General features: G+C 53.5%; 1 protein-coding gene across 1 annotated transcript; it reads right to left on the reverse strand.

Annotated features, from left to right (window-relative positions):
* Positions 1–450: 450 nt before the first annotated feature.
* ARHGDIB (Rho GDP dissociation inhibitor beta) lies at positions 451–9,168 on the reverse strand. The gene is made up of 6 exons (XM_035551811.1): positions 8,927–9,168; positions 5,325–5,513; positions 4,683–4,766; positions 3,748–3,824; positions 2,190–2,253; positions 451–1,275 (listed from the first exon to the last, which is right to left on the reverse strand). Exons 2-6 carry the CDS (start codon positions 5,500–5,502, stop codon positions 1,076–1,078), a joined length of 603 nt encoding a protein of 200 aa, XP_035407704.1. The 5' UTR covers positions 5,503–5,513; positions 8,927–9,168; the 3' UTR covers positions 451–1,075.
* Between the last annotated feature and the right edge of the window lie 1,417 nt (positions 9,169–10,585).

The following is a 10,585-nucleotide window of genomic DNA, read 5'->3' on the forward strand; positions in this document are numbered from 1 at the left end:
GGGTCCCAGAGAGGCTGATGCCCTCTTTTGCTCAGCTAGCCAGTAAGACACAGCTCCTGCACTTCCTCTGTCTGGTGGGGAACAGCTGCCAGGTAAATGTTAAACATGAGAAGGCCATGGTCTACCTTCCTGGGCTCATTCAGTTGCCACTCTGGATGACAGGTGGAGGCTGTTTAGCCCTGAAGCCCACCCTGATCGTGAGCAAGAGTTTGGGCTTCAAAACAGCATTCATGAACCCCCCAAAGGAAGCCACTCTGAAATAGTTTGCCTTTATGGGGAAAAATTATCTCCTGGCTTCCTATTCATTAGAGTTGGGTTGACGTTTTGAAGCAGGAGGGCTTTTTCCCTTCTGAAACACACTCTTAAGCCTTCCTATAACAGTCTCCACACATAGCTCACTGCAAAACTGATGCAACAGTACCCACACTCCAGAAAAGAATGAGACACTCATGCAGAGAAGAAGAAAGAAACCATTTTTATTCTTGAGACACTGAAGTCTTGTTACAGCATCTAGCTGCATCCCCCTGACTGATTTTGCCTGCACGAGTATGGATTTCAACAGGGTAGGGCACCAGATACAAACCAGGAGACCACCACGGGAGGTAAGTAGCCATTTACAATGAGTCAGAGCACATGGCACGTGTAACTCAGAGAGGGATTTTCCAGGGACCAGTCCGCCCTGCCAGGAGACTCAAGGAGCTGGCGAGGTGATCTTGCTTCCTAGAAAAGGCACTTTCCGGGACCGGAGTTGGTATAGAAGGAGAAATGGAGGCAGCAGGAAGAAGTACTGGGAGAAAGGGAGGGAAATGCTTCCCAATTTAAACCATTATGTGTCATGATGGGGCAGTGGTGAGAACGGGTGGGTTATTTTCAGTGTATCAGAAGAAGCAGCAAAGGCCATCTGCTGGCCTGTGCATTGACCAAGGCTGGCACAGAGCCCTGGCACCCACGGGAAGAGCTGCAAGGGCTGTGGCCAGCCACAGTGGCAGGAGGGAGCAGCGTGGTGGGCATGGCCCACCTGGAGACTGGTGCAGGAGGCAAGGGGACGGGAAGGGGGAAGGCAAACCCGGTGAACTCATTCTGTCCATTCCTTCTTGATGGACAGGTTCCACTCCCAGGTGAGATGGTCATGCTTGTCATCATCCGTGAAGAATGACTTGTTGTGATAGGTACCTCGAGCCAGCATTCCCTTAGGAGCCTCTTCAATAGGCGTCAAGAACTCATATTCCTCTGGCCGTGGCCCATAGCTGCCAACCATGAACGTGGCTTTGTCCACTAGGAGAAAACAATCCACAAGGGATGAGCTCCTCAGGTGGGGAAACAATAAAGCAGAGAAGAAGCCAAGAGCATAAGCCAAGAGCATAAGACAGAAAGGAAGTAGTGTGGAGAGAAAGGGATGGTAGTCAACAAGGGGAACACTCAGTGGAGGCAGTTAGAAAGCAGGCAAGCAAAACACAAGGACTGCTGGAAGCATGAATGGATGGATGGGCAGATAGGCAGGCACTTCAGCCTGCACCCTCTCAAATGTGCACACTGCTGGAGGGGAGTGGGCACCCAGAACATACAGCTAGAAGTCTTTCTTCATCCCCTGCTACTTCTCTTTTCTGGTGAGAAGACGCTACTTGCATGCTTAACGGGCTTCAGCCTTAGTGGTGGTTGCTTGCAGAAAATGCAAATGTGGGACGTGTGTGCAAAATGTGGCTTTCCTCTGCCAAGCCCAGATACGGCACCACTGTAAGAGCACAAGAGGTCATGGGCAAGCACAGGTCTCCATGGACAGTGGGAAAGTTTGCAGAGCAGCTCTAAATTTTACCAAGTACATCTGGAAGGATTTTCATGGCTGACAAACTCCACAAGGTGCTGAGCCACTCTTCAAATGCAGGTGGGGGAGGTGAAAAGCTCTATACAGAGGAAATCTGTGGCAAACACCGTCTAAGCAGTGTCTCTGGGGACATTTCTGCTGCAGACGGTGGTGCAGCGAACAGACACTAGAGCTGGCTTGCAGTGAGTTCACACAGGCACAGGAAACAGTTGGCCTGGTGACACAAAGTGCAGGCTAATGCACTCTGCCAAGAAGTCTCATCTCCTGCGTGGCAAGAGAGGCTCTGTCCTGTCCCAAATCTGCAGGGACACTTCTTTGAGCAAGGGTAGGAGCATGGGTGTGCAGGGCATAACAGTCTCTTACTCACCCTTCACTCCTGTCCGGTAGGTGTGCTGCACGTATTTCAGTCCCGACACAATGTCCCTGTTTACCTGCAAAAAGTGACCAGAGGTAAGAGTCACCAAGAGGGTTTTGGTCCTCTGTCTGCTGTTTTTCCCACCTTATAAAGATGTCCATCTTGGATCTCTATACCGATGCTGTCAAGGGCTCAGCACAGGACACACTGTGGGAAGCCCTAACATCACTTCTCCACAGGCACCCAGAGACCTACAGATCCTTGGTGTGTTTGAGGGCATCTTTTGCCCTTCCCCATCCTTCCCCTAACTTTGAAGCTGACAGGGGCACATAAGGCAGATTCTCAGAACAGGCTGATGAGGAAAAAGCAAAGTGAAGCAGAGAATTCCCAGTTAATAGCTTCCATATGGAAAACCAGAGGTGGGTGACTGGAGTCATCCCTTCAGCACAAACAGGTGGGCAAGATTCACTGAGCTCTCCCAGATGCCCTCTAAACTCAATGGGGAGCTGGTGAGTTACTCCTAAAGAGATGGAGAGCACCATTTTGTTCATTATCTTCCTTCAAATCTCCCAGGGACAGCTTGCATGTATCCCTTTGCTGTCCCTATCCAGCATCACCGCCTTCCTGCAGCACTGTTCAATCTGGTAACAAGATGGGCAGATCTTTTTACATCCTGGGGAGAATCCACATGGTGCCAGTTCTTACAAGCATTGGGACTGAGGGCGAGGGTTAGAGTAACTCGTCTGTCTCCAAGCATCTCCTATCAACAGGGCTCAGATACAGACGGAAATATTTCACAGCACAAAAGAGAGCTGGAGGTGTCTCTGGGGACAAAGCCATCTCTGCGACAGCAAGTAAGCCTCAGAGAGGGAGGGAGATCTTTCCTGCAGAACCCATACATTAACACTTCCCCTGCTCTGGTTCAGGGGAGCTATCCTCCTTCCTTTTGCACTCTGCCAAACCCAGCTTTGCCTGCAGCGAACATCTGTGGAGGTGATCATTTCAGTGACAGATGCCATGCTGCAACGTGACCAAGTTTCATTTTCAGCTGGGAACAGAAGAAATGGCTGACACAGTGGTTAATGGGAGGGGGGGAGAAATTAGCCCATTTGGGCATATTGCGACACAGAAAAATTCAGATATCTTCAGCCAAATGCTACAGTATTAAATCTTTTCCATGCATTCATCAATTTCAGCAATACAGACTGAACGCTGAACCAGTACATTATGGAAGGCCACTGTCTCTTCTTCTTCCTTTCCATTCCCACTCTGTGTGAATTGAAGACTTTCTGGTGACTAAAAATCAAGCCAAACTCAGCCAAAAACTACCTTTTTCACTTTCCAAAAACCTGTTGTTCACCATCGTGGGTGGACAGAAGGCAACTTCTTCCAAGGGGTGGGCAAGCAGACATAATGCTCTGGAAAGGCCCAGTTCCTCGTTGGGTAGCATGACACCTAAAGCTAGGGGAGCTTTACCAAGGCCCAGCTTGTCCAGCTCTAGATATCTGATAGACTGCTGGTGACTGGCTTCAGCAACTGAGGAGAAGCAACCAGAAGGAAAACAACTCACTTTGAAGTGGATCTTAACTCTGTATTCAACTCCTTCCTTTAATACAAAGGTCTCTTTCTTGAGTGCTTCAAGGTCACCTGCAAGGAGAGGATCAAGCCATTAGCCAGAGGTGTGACAGGGAGAAGAGACCACCTGCAGGGGGATGGGGCTGGGACTGGTGTCGGAGGTGAGGATCATTTCAAAAGACTGCAAACCTGCAAAACAAGTGCACAGAGGTGGGTACAAGCAACTGCACGGTGAGCGCACACATGCAAAAATGCCTGCACCTGAGTGCATGTATGTGTCGGTGTCCACATCTGCACTGAAAACGCCCTAACAAACATGGGTCTGGGCATACACACGCAAATGTATTTACATGCAGACCTGTTGTTAGCTATCTGCAGGAGGGCATCACGCTCCAGCCATGCCCAGCCCCAGTTTTGGGCGAGCTGAGCGTGTTTCACAGCCCCTGCCCGGCCTGCGAGGCCAGCCGGGCGCTGCGCGGTTTCGGTTGAACAGGAAGCCTCTTGGCTCCTGCGGGCCCAGCTTCCCCTCCGCGCAGAAAAGCCCATATAAGGTGAAGCCTGGTCCTCTCCCCACGTGCCCCGGGGCCGGAACTGCAGCATTGCTTGGTTCTGAAGTTTCACAACAGCCCGCTGCCCAAATGCACGCGCGTCCCTGGTGCTCAGGAGCTTAGCTGACAGGAAGTAAGAGAAGGCAGCAGAAACCCAGGAGCAAATAGGGCAATCCAAACGAAGAGAAAGACCCTCAACACTTTCCTGTTACGTCTCCTTTTTTCATACAAATGTACCTTAAAATAAAAAGCGAGGCTACGATACCCTCAGGATTCCTCTAAAACCCATCTGTAGTATTCCAAGGACAAATTCGCTTTCAACTTGAAGCATGCTGGGGCCTTTGCTTGCTACCCTGTGTGCCCAGTGAGAGCCCGTGCCTACCTGTAAGGTCCATGGTGATCGGTCCTGGAGCAGAGTCACACACCAGGGTGAGCCGGGTGACCACCACGTTGGGAGCTGTTGGGTCTGCGGGTAGGAAAGGCAGGGGGAGGCTCTCAGGTTGCAAAATTAAGTGTTTGGGGGGAAAAGTGAAGAAGAAATGCCACTGACTTCCCACCCAGAGACTACACCTCACAAAGCACCCAGCAACACCAGGCTTCTCTTAGCACAACAGGACCATGCATCTACCCCAGATGCTCAACACAGATCCCTCCAGCCACCATCCCAATACACAGGAGGTCTTTCCCCTACAGGTGACTCCCCTCTTAAGATCATTTTGAGTAGCAAGGTCACAGGCTGTCCCCCTCACGTTTCAAACCCTTCAGGAGTCCTCCAAGGTCCACATACCCTCACCACAAGCCCCTTCCTGATGCTATCACTCACTGCTACCTTACACGTAATGCTCAGAGCATCTTCTCTGCCTCCTTTTTATGCACCTCCCCACCTTCCCATAGCCAGTCCTCCAGCAGAAGCAGTGTCTGGTCAGACAAGCTCCCTCTTCTTTGAGGCCACCTTGCCCCATCCCCTAGGCACACTGTTGCTGTGCATCTCCCTAGCCCCTTTCCTACAGGATGCTCAGCCTACCTGCCACCACAGGTCCATCTCCCAGCAGGGACTTCTTGTATTTAGCAAGGCTCTCATCGTCTTTGTCCAACTCTTGCAGCTCCTGCAGTGTTTTCTGGGGAGGAGGTTTGTAGTTCAGTTTCCCATCCAGCTCATCATCGTCTTCCTCCACATGAGGTTCCTGTGTCTTCTCAGTCATGATCACTTGGTCTGGGTAGCAAAGAGGAGCAGTCAATGGGATCACTCTGTGGGGGAACAGCGTCCCTGGGGGCACGTTGTGGGTCAGTCCCCAGGCAGTCAGGCAGGCACCTGCCCAGCGCTGAACTCAGCGGGATCGTCAAAGGCAAATGGCGACAGCGATCGGCTGCAATCCCGACACTGCTGTGCCGATATTGAGGCTCGAACACAACCCCCTCCTGCCCCCACTCCTCTCCCTGCAGGCACCGCGCACACGCAGACCTACACCAGCCTTCCCTCACGGGGAGGAGGCGCGGGAGCGGAGGCTGAAACCGGTGTGATTTACAGCTGCTCTGCAGCACGATCGCTGGCCGGCAATCCTGCAATTACAAGCCACCGTACAAGGCTTCAGCGCCTGCCAGAGATCTCACACAAAGAGCCACAGCCACGCAACAGGGCACAGAGACATGAATGTAACCAAGGACGGGTGTTTCTTTTGCCCTCTTGTTTTAAGCCAGCAGTCAGACAGCGTTTCATGAAAAGATCAAGTACCTGACAGCTGCTCCCTTACATTAGCAAGTTAGCTAAAGCCCTCGAGGAAACGCACACACTTTGGTCTATCTGCTGGCATCCCTAGTGTTTGCTCCTAGGAACAGCTCACCTCACACCCCTCAGGTCTCCTTCCTGCTAAGGAAGGAAGCACGAGGGTGACTGCATCGAGCCCGGCTGCAGAGCTGCCCTGCATACCTGCGCTTCATCTGCAGGGCTTCTGGGAAAAGAGAGGCAGGAAGGCTGGGGCTCGCAGCCACGCACTCAGCACGGCCAGGATGCGTGACGCTGAGCGCTGGCAGACTGAAACAGCTTGGGTAGCATCCCAAATGGGAGCCAGAGCAGGGAGAGAAAGGCTGACGGGCAGCCTGGCAGAGAGCACAAGATGGGGAAAGAGGAGACAAAGGCAGGCAAAAAGGAGGGAGAGGTGAGCAGCACTGCGCCAGGTCCCCTCTGTCAGCTGCCTGCCTGGCAGAGCCAGCCGCATGGTCCTAACCTCCTTCCCGTTCTCCAGAGAAAGGCAGAAAGACAGAGCCGTGCCCTCCGGCGCTGGTGGGTGTTGCAGATGGCCAAGCCACTCCTTGCTGTTTGACAGCGAGGTGATTTGGTTGAGCTACACAGGCCATTCAGTTCACTTCAGCTTATCCTCACATTAACTCCTTCTCTGAGGCTGTCTCTGCCAGAAATTCACTTTTTGCCTGGTTCCTTGCAGTTCCCCCATCAAGCCCTTTATTCCTCTCTACAGCTGTGGCCATAATGCTCCCAGAATTTCCCAGAAGGGAGCTACCACGACAGTTTTCTCATTCATTGAAACAGAACGGAAATAAATAAATAAATATGCAACAGTTCACAGTGAATCAGCAAGTGGAATCAGGCAGCAATGAGTAATACGCAGACCTCCCAGTGCAATCCCAGCACAGGTGAGATCAGAGGAAAACATTCAAGGAGGCATATATCGGCAAAGGCACGTTACAGAGGGACAGAGAAGGACGGAGCAGCACAAGGAGCGTACTCAGCCAGGCATGGCAATGGATAACGGTTCTGATGCAAGACGGCTTTGCAACAGCATGTTGCCGTGAGTCAGGAACTAGTGCAGGGGGGCAGCTGGGAAATAAAAGGAAATCCTAGCTCAACTGGACAGGAAGAAAAGCGTGTCCCACCAGCCAAATGCCCTGGGCTGAGTTCATGCCCGTTCCTGGCTCTGGGAGTGCGAAGGATCTGCATACCATGGGAAAGGCACCTGAGCTTGTCCTAATGAGGAAGGAAACCAGCAGCTCCCCACCAGAAGCACAGAACAGAGCTGCCTGCCTGCCCCTGTCCTCCACATGTCACGGCTGTGGTTTAATCACAGGAGGGGGAGAGACCCAGAAGGAGAGAGAGATCCCGCTGGCCACATGCACAGAGGAGGCAGAGTCAGGGCCGGACCAGCTGGCTGCTGCCCATCTCTCAGACCTTCCCTTTGCATCACGCATGCCGCGGACCTTCCCTCCCAGCCCAGGGGGCAGCTCACTTGAAGCGGGGGTGCTTTTAGGTTCTGAAAACCTCCCAGAGGGGTACACAGGCAGCCTGCTGTGCCAATGGCAAGAGCCCATGCAGAACGGCACCAGCCATGCTGCCTGGCAGGAACAACCCCCAGCTCAAGCGCGTCTCTGCAAGATGGCACCGATCAGACCCCACTCTGGCGCTTCTCCCCTTCCTACGACGTTCCCAGGCAGGGAGGTGACCATGAGGAAAGCTCACATCCCCGCTGCCCCTGCCCTTGTCTCACAGGCAGCAGCTCCCCGAGGCTGGGGAGAGCCCCAGGTAGCGGGGAGAGCTGGGGCTGGGCACTGAAGCTGCTCGCCCCAGCTCTGGGGACTCCGCAAGCAGAGAGATGCTACAGGGCTCAGGTACGTTGAGTCTCCATGGGTAAGCGCGTCAGCACCCACCTGTCAGCATGCCGGGGCTCCCGTGCCACTGCCCAGGCCATGGGCTCTGCTGGCACAGAGACCGCTGGGCCTCAGGCCATGAGATATATTAAAAGCAAAAAACATTAACCCCATAAATGCTTTACGCAAGGAGAGATCTGGCTGATTTGTGCCCCACTCTGCCCTATTTTTCTTGCTTCCCCACAGCCCCGACCCACAGCTGTGCATTGCCTGTGCTTCCGAGGCCCAGGAGCTCCCAGGCAGCAGCAGGGCTGCGTTAGGGACCCCCCCTCAGACATGGCTGCAGGAGGACACGGAGGGATCACGCTCTCACAGCACCACTGCCCGTGCCGGGGTGGGGGCTGCCCTCGCTCCCGCAGCCTTTGGGGACAGGGGGCTGCAGACAAGGTGGGTGGTGGGCACCTCCTCAGCCCCCCCGCCCCGCTGTCACAGGGCACGAGGAGGGGCATCAGAGGGGCAACATTTTATCCACGCTCCCTCTGCGCACCTAATTAACCTCCCCAAATCTCCACCCGAGCCAGGGCTTATCTCCGGTTAGCGGGTTTGGCAGGGGGGGCAGCAATTTTCCCCCACGGGGGAGCTCCGCGCCTGCCCGCCCGATGGCCCCCATCCCACCCCCAGGGTGCGAGGGCAGAGGGGGAGCCCAGCACCCTGCCGCCCCCGGCACCCCGGGGTGCCAGGCGGGGAGCCCCCGTCCGCCGCCACCCCCCTGCCCGTGCCAGTGCCCTCCCGCCACCCTGGGGGGCACGGGGGCCGCCCCCCCTTCCTCTGCCCCTCCGCCCCATCCCCATCCCTCCCAGCCCAACTTCCCCGGAGGATGCGGGCAGGGCCCTGACCTCCCTGCCCGTCTCCCCGGGCGATGGAGCCGCAAGCCAGAACAAAGGCGCAAAGTTGCGGGGCGCAGCATCTCGCCCCCTCCCCGGCCCCCCTCCGGCCCACGGTCCCCCCCCCGCCCGGGTCTGCACTCACTGCCTGCGCGGCGCCTGCCTCCGGGGTCCTCCTCTGCTCGCAGCGCTCCGCTTTCAGCTTTGGCAGTTGGAGCAGGAAGGAAGTTGGCGGAAAAAAAAAAAAATAACACTCACACGCTCAAAAAAAAAAAAAAAAAGCCACCACCACCAACCCACTCGAAGAGGAAGCCCCGAGACGCGGCCAGGCTCCGCATGCCGCCCAGCTCCGCGCACGGGGGCGCAGCGCCCTGCCCCGCTTTGTCTGCGCTGCGCGCCTCTTGCGCCGCTTTGTCCCCTGAGCGGCCCCGGGCTCTTTGTGGCCGCTGCTGCACCTGGGGGTGGCCCTTTGTTTCTCAGCCCCGGTTTTAGTCGTATTTCTTTTCCTCCTTGCTCGGGATGCTGTAATTAAGGTGGATTTGAAAAGCTGACCCCCATTTATACTGCTGTTACACTGCTGTTATACTGCTGTTACACCGATTTATACTGAGGGTAAGTGGAGAATCAGGTCGTGTGCATCCGTGCATACGTGGGGGGCTTGTAAATGGAGGTCGTTACACACGAACCTCATTTTCTCCCGGTTAGCACATGCTACCTGCTGCATTTAATCAGCGAATTGTTCCCATCCAGCCGCGTGTTCCCAACTCTCAGCCATTTTCCGACAAGCAGTTTCAAAGATCAGCTACCTCAGGAATAAGCTCACATTTCCTAGGGATGCTTAAATGATCACAAAGATTTTATACCACTTCCTCTCTGAAATATCAGCAGATTTTAATCTTCCTCTTCCACTCACAAATTGCTCACTTAGTTCTTCAGTCGCGTAGCTCCTGCACACACATAATCCTCGGCGCAGAATTCAAGAACAAATTGGATCATTGGTCTGCAACCAACAAATCTGGATCTGAAATGACTGATGGACTCCTTTTAATGCATTTGCAGAAGCAAACTGAGCAAAACAAATCTATTGTCAAGGGGATTCAATTCACTGCCCGGGATCCACGTGTCTATTAGAAAATATTTATCATACACAAATTTTGAAAGGCTGCAGACAACTAAGTAAGAGGAATCTCTGTCAGATCTGAGACTGATCTCAGAAGGGGGGCATGATTTTCCCAGCCTACATTGCTTTGATTCAAGCTATGCATGGCACTTTGAATTCTGCCCTCATGCATTTCAAGGGACAAACAGAGCATATCTCTGGCTGGCAATGGATTTCCATTTAGCCAGAGCTGTAGCCTTAGAAACACTTTTAGCCTCCATGAATTAGCTCCATGACCAAGAGTAATTATTTTATGCTCTGCTGCTCTTTCTCACTCCTACACTTACCCTTCTTGTGGGCCAGCACAAGAGAATTGAGCTGAACACAGCACTGAGCTGAGTTTTAAACATACCTGCCAAAAATAGGTAAGCAAATACATAAGTATATACCAGTGAGTTTATACATGCAAATACAAATGTGAAAGTATATAAAGAAGAGTTTTCCATCCTTGTTCACTTCTGCTGGCACAAGGGAAGGGGCTGTGTGGTCATGGGGATGGGGAAAGGACAGAGCAAGTTCTTTCAGTGGCCATACCAAATTATGGTGGCTTGGACTGCATGAACAGGCCTGGGCAAGCTGTGAAGAGCTGGGTGTGTTAACTACGGGGAGCTTTGAGAAGATGGTCTTATTTTGTAGCCTCTGTGT

This window comes from Cygnus atratus, chromosome 1, assembly GCF_013377495.2.
Source record: "Cygnus atratus isolate AKBS03 ecotype Queensland, Australia chromosome 1, CAtr_DNAZoo_HiC_assembly, whole genome shotgun sequence".
In the NCBI taxonomy this organism is placed as follows: Eukaryota; Metazoa; Chordata; class Aves; order Anseriformes; family Anatidae; genus Cygnus; species Cygnus atratus.

What these genes read in the sequence shown, in the direction of transcription:
- ARHGDIB (XM_035551811.1), bottom strand. Translation starts at nt 5,502, where the DNA reads ATGACTGAGAAGACACAGGAACCTCATGTGGAGGAAGACGATGATGAG. An exon ending in AGATGGACCTGTGGTGGCAG is followed by an intron (nt 4,767 to 5,324) that starts GTAGGCTGAGCA and finishes TCCTACCCGCAG; the next exon opens with ACCCAACAGCTCCCAACGTG. An exon ending in GATCACCATGGACCTTACAG is followed by an intron (nt 3,825 to 4,682) that starts GTAGGCACGGGC and finishes CTCTCCTTGCAG; the next exon opens with GTGACCTTGAAGCACTCAAG.